Genomic DNA, 17,793 nt, shown 5'->3' with positions numbered 1-17,793 from the left:
TGAGTCAGAAGCCTGTTACATGAGACTGCACTCACACTGTGATGCTGGGGGCAAGGAATGGCACGATTCATATAATATAAAACTTAAGAAAATCAGATGGCACATACTAAACACAGCGAGAACTAGATGAGGAGAATGTATTTTGCAATTCAGTGATGATTTATGAAACAACAGATGTTCATTTGAAGAGTAAATATTGTATAAAACAGAGAAACCAAAAAATTAAACCTACAGTACATACATTCAGAAAGAGGTGTGACTCTGGGAGTGGTAGTGGACTGTAATGAGCAATCATTCTGGTTTCCATCTCCCGTTAGAATGTAAAACGGGTAACGGAAAAGAAGTTTTAACCCAGGGACTGTGTCTGTGCCTGATCAAACCAAAGGAAAACCCCATCAAGAGATTCTGCTGTTTTTGTTAAATGTCAAAATCTCACTTGCTGTCTCCAGTTTTTACTCTGAGTCTATAAAATATATATATATATATATATATATCAAGATAAGGTTTGTTTTAAAAAGCAAGCACACACACACACACACATAGTGTTGTCATTACTGAACGAAATGTTTCTATGGTGACGGGACACCACTGCACCCAATCAGGATGTGGGACAGCCACCCGCAGAACTTCCTGGAAATTACAAGCCAGGCTACTTTGGGGAGAAGACAAATCAGTTTGGCACAGCAGACCACCCTGAACGGGAACAAGGAGGACCCAAAACTCCAGGCACTGGCTGGGAAGAAGAACCACGGCAGGATTATGTTGGGCGAGACACTGGGATCGGGGGTGCAACCGAAAGGAGTTATCATAAGGCTGCAGACCCATTTCTGAGAAGACGGTGCCTTTGGTCACTGGGCTGATGCCAAACAAAACAAGGTAGGGACAAAAGGGTTTAGAACAGACATCCTGTGACGTAGACCGCAGGCCAGACGGGGGTATAATGCCTTAGGTGTGGACCATATTCTACAAAGCCCACTTGGTTCCATGATACTTATACAGAAACACCATGTCCTTTAGGGTACCCTGTTCAGGAAAAAGATCTACAGAAGTGCAACTAATTAAATGGAATGACCGCTAAAATAAAAAGGAAAGTTCTGATGAGGAGCAAGATAAAAAGGGAAAAAAATAAGCCGAGCGGAATAATAACTAAATAATCCTTCAGTCCTTTGGATGATAAACGATAATGAGTCCCCTTTGTGCACACCAGTTCACCAAGTGCCCTTCACCAGTTGAAGGAAAGGATTAGTCTTTTCTTTCTTATTAGAGGATGGGTTGGGATTCGCTGCAGTCTTAGCTGAAACTGGTGCCTTGGCTGGTATTGGTGCTTTTTATAATCTGCCCCCATTCTGTTCCCGCCTCCCATTGGGCCTATCTGTCCTGCTGGTCGCTGTCCCAGGACGGCGCATCCAGGACGGGATTGACGAAGCCGTCGAACTCGGGGTCGTCGCAGTCCTCGGCGCGGGCGCTAACGAAGTCGTCCTCCCACTCCAGGGAGGTGCCACGGTCCCAGGCACCAGACTGCTGAACCATTTCTGCCTGGGATTCACCTACAGGGAGCATGACCAATCAGTCTAGGTCATTCCTGTGATTGATGGCACTGCATATGAAGGAAATCCAATGCAGTGACATGAGAAATAAACACCTTTGAATAACAAATCAGAAGCGGTCAGAGAAAAGGCTTCTACCGTCAGACCGTCCATATCCTGAATGACGTCTCCCATTGCCAACAAGCTTTACAGCGTCGTACACTGTCACTGTGCATCCTTGCAGGCCAGCTCCTCCCAAAGATAAACATCAGGCTACCTGCAGACACCGGCCCACCTAGCTGCCCTTATTTGGAGTGTGGGATGTGACCCAAGCAAACTCCACACGCGCAGATTCTGGGTCAGGAATCAAACCCACATATCAAACCACAAACTTATCTGCATTGCTACATGAATGCATTTGGTTGTTGGGTGTCTGCATTATTCAGCTTATCAGACAAAACAACAAACCTATTTCTTGAAAATTGAAATCAGTGGTTATCATTAAAAGCCGAAATGTTATATGGTAACAAGATACACGATACAGCAACTAATATAATGCATTACAGACTGGACCATGTGCCCTTGAATGTAAATGTTTTAGTACTTAGTACTGAAAGACATTTTTTTTGAACATGCAGATTTGTATCATGTTGATGTGGTATAAAAATACATGTCATCACAGGTTTTTAAACGCATATTTTAATGCCAATGCTGTGTAGGAAAGTGCTGTTTCGGGGTAAACAGAGGGGGGAAAATCCCGTGTCGAGATGGATTTCCTCTCGTTTTTCTGCCCCAACGGCCTTCCATACTGAGGACCTGCAGTGATTCGGAAAGTATAATCGAGATACTGCTGGAGAGAGAGAATGGACTGTACTGCAAATGTTGATTACAGACAGACAGACAGAGATTTAGATCTCAAGAATCCCATGTAATTCCATGATTTTCATGACCGTACGAACCCTGTTACTACTCTGTGCGGAGCGACCTTCCTGCATGCTTTACCCGAGGTATAGCAAACGCAGGGATTCAAAGACAAAGACTTAGACGGCCAAATGAGAAATTGACGGAATCTATGTAGTTTTATCAATACAACATCTTATGAGGGGTGATTAAGCATAACACCTGTGTAGGGTCCCCGAGGCAAACTTTTTTTGTTTGATCTAATCCCACCCACTGTCCACGATTGGCTGACATAAATGTGATGGCACAAGATTGGTCAGCAGGACTAATTATGCAGTTACCAGCATGCTTTGCACCACACCGTGCGCATCTGTAAATAGTGTTATTTCATTTGTGTATTTATGTTGTACATAGCAAATGTCAAAATTGTGTATAGTTAGCCATAATGTTCGTGCTTCGTCAAGAGTGTTGTGTAAACTTCCCTCTCTGTGTTGCTAGTTAGACCAACTTCCATTTTAAAAGTGATGTCATCTCTTTTAGTAAAATGACTCACTCGCCACGATATCTTTATTTGCGCTCTTGATGTGGGACAACCGCATCGAAAACATTCTGCACCCTATAGGCTTGTGGCGAACAAGGTGACGTCGTTTTAAGCATGCGGCAGACGGTTTTCGCTGACACACTTGATTTTGTTTTGTCCAGGCATTGTCTGAAGTACCTTACGACGTTTCCTTTCAGAACAGAAAGCTTGTTGAATGTAAACACAGCTCGGCGTGAAGTTAAAACAAGGTCCAGCCTGTGTCAAGGTTTCGACATCAAGGGTGTTCAAAACAGCGGGGTCACAAGGCTAATGATAAGGTTGGTCCCGCTGTTTAAATTTGGCTGCTCTTTTGCCTCCCCCCCCTCCCCCACCTTAAAAAAAAATCCCAGAATCGCACCTGCTCGACATTAAAGTGGAAATGAGCACGGAGATGTACATTAAAGCACGATGGTTTAGGGGACAGTGTAATGTCCACCACTAACCTTCCTCACCATCCCACTCCAGCTCCTCTGAAGATCCATCATCGTTGAGGGAACGTTGCCTTCTGCTGATGAGGTCACGACCGCTCCCAGTGCTGGGTGTTGCCATGGCAACGCCTAAGTAAAGATCAAAGGGTGAAGCCAGGCGGGCGTGTGCCAAATGCAGTCTAACGTAGCTGAAAGCAACAGGTCTGCAAAGAATGCCCTTGGACTTACTACTACTCCTCAGTGCCTCCTGCTGGGGGACTCCGGTACTGCTTCCTGCCACCAGCCTAAAAGTCACACAGTCTGTAAAACACTGTCCGTTTGCGTCCAGTAGATGGTACATCGTTAAATATGGTAGCTTCCTTTTTGCAGGGTGGTCATTTCAGTTTCTAAAAAACACTTCAGCCACGTTTAACGCATTTTAGAAAAATCTGTTTCTTCTCAATGTTTAAAAAAAAAGTCCTGAGTGGTGATGTGGAATATTGTGGAATTTTGCATTAGTGAATGCAGCTTTACTTTTTAAAGGTTTCTCACATAAAATTTCTAATATTTAGAAATTTGGCCCTGGTAATCAACAAAGCAAAGGTAATAGCATTACAGCTTGAAGTTCTAAGTCTGGCTCAATTGCCTTTACAGGTCAAATTTTTAATGTTAATTGTCTAATTAAGCTATGAATTAAGCTTTGAATTTAAAAATCATTTTGAATCAGACTGTATGAAGAGCTCATTGATGCCTGGTAGATCAGATCAACAAAGTTTAGAACCATCTACTCACGTTGTCTGAGGATCTCCACAGCTTCCAGCTTCTGCACTGGTGTCCCTGCTTTGCGCCTGCTGTGTTAAAACACCGAAAACTCACAGGAAAATCACCAAAGAGCCGGTTGTACAGCTTGTTACCCAAAATTATTTTAAATATTCTCGAAAAATTACTGACTTTTCTTTTCTTTGGGAAGTGCCAGAGAATCTAACATCTGTAATCAATGTTTAACTACAAATTTGTTCTAATACAGCAGAGTATTAGTGACTAAACAAAGTATATATTATAAATTCAGGATTAAAGTAATGTATGAATAAGGATGAACATTAAACAGTAGTGCTAGTTATGCTTATGTTTCATGTCAGCCCACAAGTACGCCCCCTGGGGGATGAGCAGTATCACAGCAGAGGGTCCAGAAGAGGATCTGAATCCATCAAACCCAAATTCACCATCCTTCAGCAGGCTGTCTAAGGACATAGATGTGTAGTAAGGCCAGGATGCCACTGGGGTCCAACCCATGGGTGTCGTTGTGTGGTTCAGAGGGTTAGCGGAAGGTTGTTGGTTCGAATCCAAGGACCGGCAAACTGATGCTGTGTTTGGGCTCTTTAGCAAGGCTCTTAATCCCCAGTTCTGCCAGGGGTTTTGGATGCTGCCTGGCCCTGTGCTGTGACCCCCCCCCCCCCCCCCCAGCTTGCTCTGAAACGAGGATTTCCCCACCAGCATGAATAAAGTATCACTATTCTATATCCTGACACCCATGAACTGAGAAGGTAGAGACTGGGAGTCGGGACTGATGTGTCACACGTGCACTGGAGAGGCTATGGCCCCTCCACTCCTCTATGGCTGAGTGAGCTGAGGAGGGGGGCACTGAGGAGGTGCGAGAGAGCGTCCTCAGCACTGCGGGGCCTCACCTCCTGCCACCTCCTCTCCCGCACCCTCCTGGACGCCTCTCGCTGGGCCGTGCACTCCGCCTCCTCTTCCTGCCTCAGTCTCTCCTCCTCTGCCGCTAACTGGGTGGGAATAACAGCGCAACGTGGTCCGGTGGTCAAAAAATGGCAGAAAAAGGAGAAAATTAAGGTCATAAAAGGTTAATTACAGGTTGTAGTGAGAGAGCACTAATGTGGTGAATTTGCTCTGGTGGCTGGTATTTAATCACAATTATTTCAAATACAGGATTGTGAGAATCTATTAAACAACATATTTAAAATCCAGAGCTGTAATAAAAAATGTTGCTGGAAATAATCAAAAACTAAAATTAAGACATTAAAGGTAATTGCTTATTTAATAGGTGACCAATGGAAATCAAACACTCAATGACTTTACCGTAAGTAGAACATTAACTGTAATGTTTGCGTTCTCCATGGCCATAAAGTGTCCTATTGGTTCGTTACTCATGTGATCAACTTACTGATTGGTCATGTGATCAAGAACAATGATGTACAATAATGAGCTACTGAATTGGTTGAGTTTTCACTACGTGGGTGAATCTCAATACCAAGAACGCAAAGACTTGCGGTCTTGGCAATACCGGTCATGCTAACTAGCCTCCCAGGAACAAAGTTGGGGTGCAGTGAATCATGGTATTGGTCTTGTTTGGTGAGGATGCAGCCGATGTACCCTTCATATTTGGGGGGGGGGGGCAAGAATGACACCCAGGGATTTTACTGTCCTCTGTACTCTGTTACAAAGAGCGCTGTCCTCAGATGGAAGCCCATCCTGTTTCAAACAAAGCCCGGGGGGTGTGTCGGAATGCCCCCCACCGTACCTCAGCCCGTAGCCGCTCGTCCACCAGCGTCTGCTTGTCGGAGATGGCGGCGTAGCGCTGCTCCTTCAGGTGGGCCATCTCCTCCTCGCTGATCGCTCTGTGGTACCACGGCAAGCGACAGCGTGAGTTACCCGCTACAATAGGATCCTCATCACTATACCAAATTTAACGTGTTTTTGATCATAAACAAATATGAGAGCTGACGCTCTCTCCTGGGTCAGAGAACGCCTTTTGAGGATAAATCATTTTTATTTTATTTTTAATAAAATAAAAAAAAAAATGTTGATTGAAATCCAGATATGAAATCTTGATGGAAGCGAATGGTGATTAGGGAGTACCTGAGACAGCTGCCGGGATTTCCCTCCTGAAAACCAGAAAGCAGGAGAACATGAGGACACTCAGAAATGGGTCCTTCACAGGCTTCCTCTATCCAGCTCACAAAGTGTACCCGGGCTGGACCACGGCACACAGCGGACTTACCTCATCGCTCTCCACCAGGTTCTCAAACTGGGAAGGCAAGCAAAGAGCTCTGAGTGTGACACTGACACGTGAAAAGTGTGATTTTTCATGGTGACGAGTATCAAGTACAAAATACATGGTGAATGGTAAATGGACTGCGTTTATATAGTGCTTTTCTACTCCTACGAGTACTGAAAGCACTGTACAATTCCTGCCTCACATTCACCCATCCATACCACACATTCATACACCGGTGGTCTCTGCCTGGTGTTAAAAAAAACACCTAGTCAGAATATAAAAATATAAAATCCAAATACCTCTACAGTGCAATGGTCCCCAACAGCTTTAAAGTATTTAGACCTGTGAAAAAAATTAAATGCAATCAGGAGAAAGCCTGGGAGAATATATTAAAATGAAACCGCTCATGGAAAGTGGACAGAAAGGGAAAGGAGACTCTTCTGTCTGAAAATGCACATTTCTACATCAATCTCTCTATTTCACAGGATGATAAGTATCTGCAAGTTACGGGAGCGCTCCTTTCTCCTCTATCTTTCAGTTTATGAAACCGACAGTAACATCGAACCGTGAGAGAGGACTGTGCTATTTTATACAGAGAAGCTGGATAAAGGGTTAAGGTCTCTGAAGAAGGCTTTTGCAGATATATAGAGAGCATCAATCCTTAAATACCAGCCCTCAAATGAAAATCTCATTATAAAGAATGAACTTTTGTATTTCAGTGTATGCAAAACTGTAACACAATGATACAGGCTATCCATTCTTTTTTCTATGAATCAAATAAATCCAGCAAATTTAATGTACAACACTAGATCCATGCATCTTCCATCGGGTAACCCTGAACAAGGGCATAGGGTGAGACACATACAGCAATTAACCGGCAGTCTGCCTGTCTTTGTACTGCAGGAGGAAGTACACATGACAAATACAGCGGGGGCAAACACAGCAACTGCCAGCCCTAGAGGTGATGCAATAATGCTACTCACTGAGCCACTGTGCTACCCGACAACAGTGTTTTTCAACCCAGTCCTCAGGGACCCTCACAGTCCACACTGCAGGGATCTGGGAGGGAGCAAAAACGTGAACCTGGGGGTCCCCACAGACCGGGTCAGGAAACACTGCCCTAGAACACTACAAATATACTATACCGTATTGATATTTGTCTTATTTGGCTGATAACACAGACACATGCTTTTAAAAGTGGACAGTCCTTGAACGCCACTATTATTTTGCATAGTAAATATTTACATACTGTACAGACCAACCAAATAAAGCACATTCAGAAATGACAGGACTTGATGTCCAGCCCTTATGACGCATACGGTTATCAACAGCCGTATGAATAAAAAATGTATTTATTTCGTTTTAGGCTAAAATAATCTTACGTGTTTTAAAACCAGCAGCAATTTTAGGGTGGTTAAGCTAGGTATAATGGCGTCATTTCATGGAAGTGACGCATGCGTCTTTGGTCCTCAAAGCCTTAACAGTATTTTTGAAATTTTGCATTGAAAATTAATTATCCATGCCCGGGAAATTCCGCCAAGTATTAATTTCCGCATTTGGCAGACGACAGAAAGCGGGTAAAATACACCAACAAAAACGCTGCTGTACCGGTAATTTACCAGCAGATTGCGATCCAGGTGAACAACAAGTAACTTTTTTTCCAATTTTTACTGCTTGTTCACTACGTTAATGCCATAATGGGCAGGTAACACCAATATATCAGGGGCTATGTATAAAAATGGGCAACTTTGTATATCACTTTTATTAAGTGGCAAGTCTTCAAGAATAAGACATTTTAATGGAAAGCCTGAAGTTTCCAGTCATATGCAACGTGTTCCATAAGGCACATAGGCTCTGTTTAAATCGGGGGGAAATGTTTCCCGATAAAAGGGGAAATTAACCGCGTAGATGTAAATGAATCCGACGTCTGCAGCCACTTTACCCGCCTCCTCTTTTGATCCTGTTCGTTTCCTTTCGGAATATCGCACAACACCTGGTCCAGCAGTTCCCCATTGCATGCTGTCAAAAAGATCATCAAAATTTCAATACTTAGATGTCAATGACTCAGGCACCACTGTCAACACACCGCCACAAACGTCCACATGTACTGGAGCATTAATCTAGCGCCTCTTATATACTATAGCAAAATCCACTATGCCTTGTTCATTCATTCGAAGCATATAACACGTTTCATATGGTTTAAGTTGACGAGGTATCGCTGTACAGTCATCGTGTGTTTTTTTTAAAATAAACTATCAGCAGGAATCCCTCTTCCTTGTTGAAACACATGTGATTGCCTCTAAACTACGGAATGCCGTGAGGGTCAAACTGACTTCGGGTAGGCTGCCAACGCGAAGGTAAAATGCAACTGCAAGACGTGTCACGCCAGTAGAGTGAACTTAGAACTAGGTTACTTTATGGTCATATAGCTGGCCGAGGGAATATATAGCGTGACGTATCGGGCGAAAGGTCTGGTGAAATGAACCAAAGTACAGGCAAGAAGAAACACAGCTGCTGCCCGAGTAATTCAAATGTCACGCCAACGTTTCTATTAATGTACAGAGCAAAATAATAAGAACTAACGTAATTCTACCCTCAAATATCAAGAAATATTTCAGATCCATTAGGCCATGTTTTAGACCATCATCATCATCATCATCATCTTTCTTCTTCTTCTTTTTCTTCTTCTTATTATTATTAAGGGTCCAAAGCACGTAGTCCTATGGAACCTTCTTGTTTTTGTTAAGATTATTATTATTATTATTATTATTATTATTATTGTTTTGTAGTGCTGACCTCACAGAATAACTGAGCATAGCTATTGCAGTAGATTACGGGTGTCAAACTCTAGTCTTTTTGGGTTTCCCCCCATTTAACACATCTGATTTAACTCCTTGTGCTAATTACTACACAGCTCTTGAGCTGAATCACTTGTGGTGGAACAGGGAAAGAACTATACAGGGCCCCGGCCCCCCAGGACTGCAATTTGACACCCCGGCAGTAGATAAATAATACCCCTCCCCCGCGTACGTCGTTGCCCTTTAAGAGCGCAGAGGGGTGTGTCTCTGGGCTGGCGACGTGGAGGCGGCGCTGTTTCATCATCGCGTACGGTAAACAAATAAGTTAAAAACGAACATAAATGGATGTTAACTAGATTGTGCTTTGCGACATACAAATGTAATTTTAAATTATTATGGTATTTGGCGTCTATAGGTAGCCTATGGTGTTAATGAGGATACCATATTTCGATGCATTAAGAAGACGAAGCTTGTGCAGGCACTTGTTAATTAATACTAACTATATGCAGTAATATGCAAGCATATGAGAAACTTTTTCTCCATGGGATATTAAACCATGTGTTCAGATTGTGCCAGCTCATGCATATTCCATTGACAATATTCGCTGGATGGTTAAATTGTATATACATCCGTGGCAATTTATCACTCCCTTTGTGGCGTCAAACAAATCAACACGACAAAAAGCGTTTGCAAGGTGCAGTTTGCCGCCATTGTGTTTCATTGCTGAGCTGACGCCTTTAACTGTACAACGTTTACGTTCTTTCCGTGTCGTCACGGGAGTTCCTCCGGGTTTTCCCCATAGTCCAAAACATGCTGAAGTGAGGAGGACAAGCGGGTATAAAACGTGGGTGGATGGACCTTGAAATATAGTACTTAACCGTCTGAACACGTTAGAGAGAAGTTCAGGAAAAGTGGTTTCAGGTTTGCCAGTTGTCATGCATCTGGCGTGACAGTCTATATTATTACATTAGCCTATAAACCTAAAATTAGCTACATCAGAAGTGTTGTGGTAGTTTGCAAGCCCTACAGACTATTTACAACTTTCACATGTAAACGTGTGCGCATGTGAGAGCTGACTTCTCCCCAAAGTTGGCAGCCCTGGAACTGTCCTCGAGGCCACTTCCGGTCAGCGCAGAGCCCACGTGCTTCGCGGCGATCATTAAGCCCAGCGCTGATTAGTGTTTGCTGTTTGCAACAACAATGTAACGTCAGACAGTTTGGGTGGCTTAAGCAGCTATGCAGTTTTGATATCAATTTATTCCCAATTTATAAATGTTTCCCAGTTGAACACCTGTTTTGGAGCTGTTTTAAGGATTCGTTTAATTTTAATCTATATTATAGGCACGTTTAAAAGCCTGGCACGTTTAAATTCATATTTATCCATTTGTCATTCCTCTTTCTGTAAGTTTGACACACAACTTCCCATCTACTAGTTTGTGAGTAAGCCTTATCACAATCTTAGTTTTTACACATGTAACAGGTCTGAAATATAATTTATCCATAGGTGTATCACATGCTTTGTGAAATGTGATTTTTGCATATGTGTGTACTTTGGTAGATATATGTAGATGTTTGATTTTGTTGTGATTTTGTTTGAAGTTTCAATACGTATTTTTTTTTTTTGTCTTTTTTGTTAGTCTACCTGGATAAGGATTTCAATTGGTCATAGAAGGAACCATGGCAACAGTGGGCCAGGTATGTGAGAGGCTGACCATGTTTCCTGTAAAAGTAGAGCAAATGCATTACTTAAACACAGTACTCAAAACACTATTGTGTATTATAAAGATACCTTTTGCGATTTCAGAAATGGTCTGGTTATTTAATCAGTTTGCCTGCCGGGCATGCGTGAAGGAATGAACTGCAGGTTTGGAGTGTGTGGTACAGTTCTGCATGGATCTGAGATGAGAGAACCATTGTGTGGCCTCCAGGTGATCAAATGCAGGGCGGCTGTGGCCTGGGAGGCAGGGAAGCCCCTGTCCATTGAAGACGTGGAGGTGGCCCCTCCCAAAGCCCACGAAGTCCGCATCAAGGTGGTAATCCAGCGGCAGACATGGGTGGTCATGTGACTGACCATGTGACCCACCAAACATATGAATTTAAACAAATTTTCCTTGTATTTTTTTTTTTGTCCAATAGGAAAATGATTATTTGTTGTGGAACTACTGAAAAGAACCTTAACTTTGTGTGTTAGTTCTGTGAGACATTTTTGCTTCGCTTTAAAAAACAATTAAAAGAAATTAACTTCAGTGTTAGCTTTTTTTTTCCTCTTCTGATAAATCCCCTAGAGATGTGGGTGAAGTGGTTAGGTAATTTCCCCGTTTTTGAATCAGTGTTTTTATCTTTGCGGTTAACAGTGTGTGCAAAGATATTTCTCAGCCTGAGCTCTTGGTTTTTGAAATGCGTCACGGTAATGGCGCCGTCCGTGCATTCTGTCAGACCGCAGCCAGTGGCGTGTGCCACACAGACTGGGCCTACCTGTTCGAGGCTGGCAAGGGCATGCAGATGCGACCCTTCCCCCTCATTCTGGGCCACGAAGGCGCTGGAGTGGTGGAGAGCGTAGGCCCCGGCGTGTCCAAATTCTCACCGGGTGAGTCTGTGCACATGCGCAACCTACTCATGCCACAGTGTAAATCATTTCCAGTCTTTAGAGTTTGAATGTAGACTGCGTAATGTTTACTATGCCATGCTAAAATACAGGACAGTTCGGCAAAAAAAGCAAAGTTAGAGGCTCATGACTTATACTCGTCATAAACTATGGCAAACTTTGAGAAATCCATGATTTTTACCAATCTACTTAAAACGTAATTGGTTTGAATGCTCATTAACACCCGCATCCCGCCTCTCAGCTTGCAGGAGTTTTACTTACACAAAAATGTTCTGAGGGCAGAATGAAAAATGATTGATTCAGAGAGATAACCAATCAGATTGTAGAGGAGGTGGGTCCAAGACACTTGATTGCTTGGTCCCGCCTCCTGGAGTTGTTTGGACCCACCTCACCTACAATCTGATTGGTTATCTCTCTGAACCAATCATTTTTCCTTCTGCCCTCAGAACATTTTTGTGTAAGTAACACTCCCATGAACCACCCGTCACGGAAGTTCTGGGAGTCTGCTACAAATTGACATCAGCTCCCTGACACCCACGAATGATGCACAGTGGCCTGGAAATCTGTCATTCAGCTTTTCAATGGCGGTAAAATTAACCGGCAAGGTATTTTACTGGCACAACGCCGGACCACCCAAACACCCCCTCCTAGTTGTCCCTCATCCACCTCCCTGACATCGATATGCAGAAGGTGAGATGTCTGTTACCAGCTGCGTAAAATCATAAACGGTTTACATTTCAGTCGTGGGATCAGTTAGGAAACTCTGCAGAGTAGTTTGCTTGTAAAAGTTTCTTTGAGGGTCCTTCTCAATTTTAGCCGTGCTGTCAGTGAGCTGCCACTCTCATTCGCAAACTGAAACTGAAACTTGTTGAATGTTTTTCAGGGGATAAGGTGATCCCTCTTTTCCTGCCACAATGTGGAGAATGCGAATGCTGTCTCAGTCCAAAGACTAATTTATGTACCAAAAACTGGTGAGTACATACATTGTCTATGTCAATTTTAATGATGTAAACTGTAGACTGACCCCACCCTCCCCTTCAGGAATTAATCATTACTCTAAAAATTATTTAAGTATCACAAAATATTCATGACACTGTAGCCCTAAACAGTTTCCAATGACTGCTAATTTCAATCAAATTCAGCTCTATTTATCTTAATCCCATGCCTTAAGTTGTGTGACTGTTAACCTGGTGAGCTGATGATTAGAAAGTGATGCTGATAATATTTTATACAGTTTTTAAAGATGATGTTTTAACATCATGTCCAAAAGCAAACCAAGATCACCATCTAGTGGGGTCAAAAATACAGCAAATGGTTCATGAAGCCTCATTTGGCCATCGCTACTATATCCATCTGGAGGTGAGGACTTTTATTCTGAAGTTCTTGTTCTCCATTAGGACCAAAACACAGCAGGGAGTCCTGGCTGATGGCACAAGCAGGATCTCATGCAATGGGAGACAGGTGTACCAGTTCATTGGCATCGGCTCCTTCTCCGAGTACACCGTCGTCTTGGACACCTCGGTGACCAAGATCCGTGATGATGCTCCCCTGGATAAAGTGTGTCTGCTGGGATGTGGAGTCTCCACGGGCTATGGGGCCGCCCTCAACGCTGCCAAGGTGACTCTGTTTCCCAGGATCCTCCACTCTAATGCCACACACACACTTATAACATGTGCTATAGGGGAATTGAAGGACTGGAACATGAGCCCCTTTTGAAGGCATTTGACTGATATCTGTGACCAGGGCTGCAAATTAAACTTGGCCACTGTGTTGAGGTGAGTGATTTGAATGAAGCATATGCACAAAAAAACTGGGCACTAGCCTTCTCCGACTACAATTTTACTGAACTAGCCTAGTTGGCTAGTAGCAAAGATTCTTAAGTTTCACCCGTTTGTAACTGTGCATTCTTTCTACCTGAACTCCAGAAGTTTATCTTACTCACCAACCCTCTATGGCAGAAAATAAATTAATGAATAGATAAAAACACAACTGTACATATAAATAGTGACTGAAAAACTCTGTATTGAAACGAGAGCCTGCTGGAGACACTGAAGAGGCTTGTTCTCAGTCACCACCAGGATTTACTCGCTTCCCAGGTTGAGCCCGGCTCCAGCTGTGCCGTGTTCGGACTCGGCGCCGTGGGTCTGGCGGCGGTGATGGGCTGCAAGGCCGCCGGCGCCACCAGGATCATCGCTGTCGACATCAACCCCAACAAGTTTGAGAAGGCGAAGGTCTTTGGGGCCACCGAATTTGTTAACCCCAAAGACCACAACAAGCCCATCCAGAAGGTGCTGGCTGAGATGACCAACGGAGGAGTGGACTTCTCCCTGGAGTGTGTCGGGGATGTAGCAGTGATGGTGCGTATGGCTGGAGATGTGTCACAATAGTCTATTGTCTTAAAAAATGTCTGAAGTGGATGGAATCCATAGGTACAGGCTATGTGGTCCTATGATGAACTACTAAGTCTTGAGGTTTCAGCTCATATTTAATTCATACAATAAGTAGGAAAGTTCTTAAATTATTATATGGGATTTAAAATTGCAGGGTTGTTCTGTAGTTCACGATGTCTGTGTGAATGCCCAAACTTGCTCCAGCTTGGTCATGGTGCACCATCGCTGTGAGGCCATGTCCTTCTCCTTCCAGAGGGCCGCCCTGGAATCATGTCGTTCGGCTTGGGGTACATGTGTCATCGTGGGCTGGACAGAGCTGGCGGAGCTCACCCTGGCCCCCTATGACCTCTTATTGGGTCGTACCCTGAAGGGGACTTACTTTGGCGGTGAGGGTTTTGTTTCCGCTGTCCAAATATGCAGCACTGGCTATCGATTAAGGGGAGATGTTTTTTTTTTCTAATTCACCACTACAGCACATTTCACCAATACAGTGTAAATGAGAGACTCAGTCCTCTCCAGCATGCTGTGGGCGTCCCCTACGAATGCTAGCATCTGCTTGACTAGTGAGTCTTGTCCCCCCCCCCCCCCCCCCAGGCTGGAAAAGTGTGGAGGGTGTGCCGAGGCTAGTCGATGACTACATGAACCAGAAGCTGTTGTTGGATGAGTTTGTGACCCACACCCTGCACATAGATCAGATTAACGAGGCCTTTAACCTCATGACCAGGGGAGAAAGGTAACAACATAATCAGTATATATACCATCATTGCTCTCGCAGATATTAGCACTGTATTGCTATGGTTGTAAGGTGTGAGAGTAGCTATTTTGCTATTAGCACTACATGTGTAATTATGTTCGTTATTGATTTCTCGCGTAGCCAAAAACAGACGTACTAACAGCTTGCGTCGTTGCTTCCTGTCCACAGCATTAGATCAGTAATAAAGATGGAATAAATCGCTGCTGCTTCCTGAAGACGGAGAACCGAAGGTGTCTTCTCGAACCTACTGCCCGTTTATATTTTCCTGATCTGACTCCTTGCTTAATGCGTGTGGGTGGTAGGCAGATAGACATTTTGTGTTGTAAGATTTATCCCCCTGTAGGGCTCTCTGGAAAATATTGCATAGAGCCTGATTGTTTGGTATATAAGTCAGACTGCATTAGGACACAAGAAGACTGGACGGATGATTTGAAAACTGTTGTGAAATAACACACTGCCTGTGTAACTCCGTGTTGTGGTTTTTTTGGAATCCAACACACTCTGATTCTCGAGAACCATTGGACATTTTCTCCTTTTATTGGCGAAACCTGACAGGAACAGAAACAAACACTCCTCAGTAATAGCAGCATACAGGCCTCTACATGCAAACCTGAGTCATGGGGGTATTACAGCACACATAAAGCCACCAACACACAAAGGTAACCCCAACTGCAAATATATATATGTGTGTGATGAGACATTATTGGTATGATTGTAGCATTAGATTGTGACAATGCAATGCAATTAGAGAATGACAATACAATAGACTTTGATAAAATCATTAACAGGACATACATAAACCTTCCTTGCTGCAGTATATATTAAAAGTGTTTAGGACTTACGCTCATAAATGCAGGAACACAGGGAAAAAGGGGTGGAGCCATATGCAATAAGACTTAACAAGCAAGTATGGAGAACACAGCTGTCAGGTATGGATGTAAATAAACAAAACATAAAATACACTGATTTTGTGTAATTATACACAGGATAATCCCGGTTACACCTGTAGTTTTGAATTGCTCAGCCAAATCACTGGCTGACCTGTACTATTTGCATGTGAACTTCCTGTTTCCCTTCTATGACCTATACATTTATTCTTGTAGTTCTACTCATGCAACTTTGTTCAGTAAAGCCTCCTGTTCCATGAAAAGAAAATGATGAAGAGAGGGCTCACTTCCTGAAGCAGAGACCTCGATGTTGTTGTGATGAGTTCAGGTCCTGAAGCCCCTATGTTCAGCTGTTAAGCACAGCACTGACTGCAGAAATATCTTAAAAATGACGTTTGATGTGATTGTGTTGCGGATTAATGCTAATTTCCATCCATTAAGTCAACTCGGATTACTGTTAATGTAAATTGTTCTTCAATTCCAGCAGTTGGGCTTCTGTGCCTATATTTGGAGTTTTACTGCCATCATATGACTGAAAGCATGCAGTGCACATTGTACCTACAATAACTGCATTAAATAACATTTAGTTACTTCATTGACTCCTTTATCTTTCTGTCATAGCTGGATGGTAGTGTCATTCTAGGATGCATATAGGTATTGCTATGCTACCATTCAAGGATGCATTTAGGTATCGCTATGCTACATGCTACCATGTGCTCTGAGAACATTGCAAATGAATTTTGAGAAACAAGTTTTGGGAATTATTGATAATACAGTGGTACCTCAGTTCTTGAACTGATTAGAACTCGAATTTCTTAAAAGTCGAACCAACCAGTTCGAAAAAAAAAATTACCTAGGACTCGATCTGAATCTCAGAAGTCAAACGGTGAACGCTGACCTAAGATTACTTGTATGCGTGGGGAAATGAGTCACGCGGCACGTCTCTCAGCTGAAAGAAAAGGTAAGGCTTCAGTCTCAGCCTGGCATTGGCTGTGATAGCATCGTGCATGTTTACACTAGCTGAATACATATTTTTAGACAGAAAAAATACATTTAGACAATGATAGACAGTAACAGTAATTATTATATAATAAAATACATTTAAAAATAAAGATTTATTAATAATTATTTTAATATTAATAATAAACTGTAATGTTGTGATAATGCGCTATACAAAAATAAATTTGTTGTTGTTGTTGTTGTTGTAAACCATTAATACATTTAATTATAATAATATTGTCCTGCCGAGCAGGGACGGAACGGAGACAAAGGCGCAGATGTTAGGGTATCGGGGAATACTAGGTTTAATTACAGGTAAGGCAGGCAAAACGCAGACGGACAATACAATGACCGGACTGGGGAAACAAACTGAAACGCGGAGGAAATACAGAGGACTAATGACAACCAGAAACAGCTGATCACACGGGGATTCCACACGGGGTTAACGAGGGGGCGTGGCACACGGAAGGAGCGGACGATCGGGCAGGACACATTGTCTTTTTTTTTTTTTTAACTTTACACATTGTTTGGATACATTTATTTTCTTACTTTACAAATGACTGTCTTGATAAATGTGCTTAGATGTGTTTTGTACAGTATATGCTCTTCGATCTTGTTTTATCCAGTTCATTTTGTGTTAAAATGCTAAAAAAAAAACATATTTAGGTGTACCTAATTATTGGTGTAATTAATTGCTGTACCAATTAATTGGTTTTCCATCATTTCTTATGGGGAAAATTCGATCAGAACTCGAACTTTTTAGGATTCGATCCGGAGTTCTGAACAGATTAAGTTCGAGTTCTGAGGTACCACTGTGTATATATATATATATATATATATATATATATATATATATATATATGTCTATCTCAAGCTTACTTCAAGCATAAAGTTATTCTTTATGTTAGGAAGCAAATGGAGCATGATAAAT

General features: G+C 42.7%; 2 protein-coding genes across 12 annotated transcripts; one reads left to right on the top strand and one right to left on the bottom strand.

Annotated features, from left to right (window-relative positions):
• Positions 1 to 123: 123 nt before the first annotated feature.
• Positions 124 to 8,745, bottom strand: LOC111849386 (AP-1 complex-associated regulatory protein-like). 4 transcript variants are annotated; one of them, XM_023822213.2, is made up of 11 exons: positions 8,588 to 8,745; positions 8,372 to 8,448; positions 6,729 to 6,771; positions 6,433 to 6,459; positions 6,291 to 6,316; positions 5,953 to 6,049; positions 5,099 to 5,197; positions 4,206 to 4,264; positions 3,663 to 3,718; positions 3,450 to 3,563; positions 124 to 1,547 (listed from the first exon to the last, which is right to left on the bottom strand). In XM_023822213.2, the coding sequence occupies exons 1-11, from the start codon at positions 8,594 to 8,596 to the stop codon at positions 1,369 to 1,371; spliced, it is 786 nt and encodes a 261-aa protein (XP_023677981.1). In that variant the 5' UTR covers positions 8,597 to 8,745; the 3' UTR covers positions 124 to 1,368. The 4 variants fall into 4 exon arrangements, with proteins under 4 accessions (XP_023677981.1, XP_072553847.1, XP_072553849.1 ...); XM_072697746.1 differs by having other exon boundaries at positions 8,376 to 8,448; XM_072697748.1 differs by having other exon boundaries at positions 3,459 to 3,563; positions 8,376 to 8,448.
• A 719-nt stretch (positions 8,746 to 9,464) lies between these two features.
• LOC111849384 (alcohol dehydrogenase class-3-like) lies at positions 9,465 to 16,787 on the top strand. 8 transcript variants are annotated; one of them, XM_072697745.1, is made up of 11 exons: positions 9,465 to 9,539; positions 10,865 to 10,922; positions 11,156 to 11,257; positions 11,664 to 11,814; positions 12,716 to 12,803; positions 13,230 to 13,449; positions 13,929 to 14,189; positions 14,476 to 14,608; positions 14,817 to 14,955; positions 15,145 to 15,206; positions 16,721 to 16,787. In XM_072697745.1, exons 2-10 carry the CDS (start codon positions 10,905 to 10,907, stop codon positions 15,170 to 15,172), a joined length of 1,140 nt encoding a protein of 379 aa, XP_072553846.1. In that variant the 5' UTR covers positions 9,465 to 9,539; positions 10,865 to 10,904; the 3' UTR covers positions 15,173 to 15,206; positions 16,721 to 16,787. The 8 variants fall into 8 exon arrangements, with proteins under 8 accessions (XP_072553846.1, XP_023677972.2, XP_023677974.2 ...); XM_023822204.2 differs by lacking the exon at positions 16,721 to 16,787 and having other exon boundaries at positions 15,145 to 15,442; XM_023822206.2 differs by lacking the exon at positions 16,721 to 16,787 and having other exon boundaries at positions 9,503 to 9,534; positions 15,145 to 15,442.
• The last annotated feature ends 1,006 nt before the right edge of the window (positions 16,788 to 17,793 follow it).

The sequence above is a fragment of the Paramormyrops kingsleyae genome, chromosome 12 (genome assembly GCF_048594095.1).
Source record: "Paramormyrops kingsleyae isolate MSU_618 chromosome 12, PKINGS_0.4, whole genome shotgun sequence".
Classification (NCBI taxonomy): Eukaryota; Metazoa; Chordata; class Actinopteri; order Osteoglossiformes; family Mormyridae; genus Paramormyrops; species Paramormyrops kingsleyae.
Note: the sequence above shows the minus strand (reverse complement) of the source record. Positions and strands in the feature narration are given on the sequence as shown.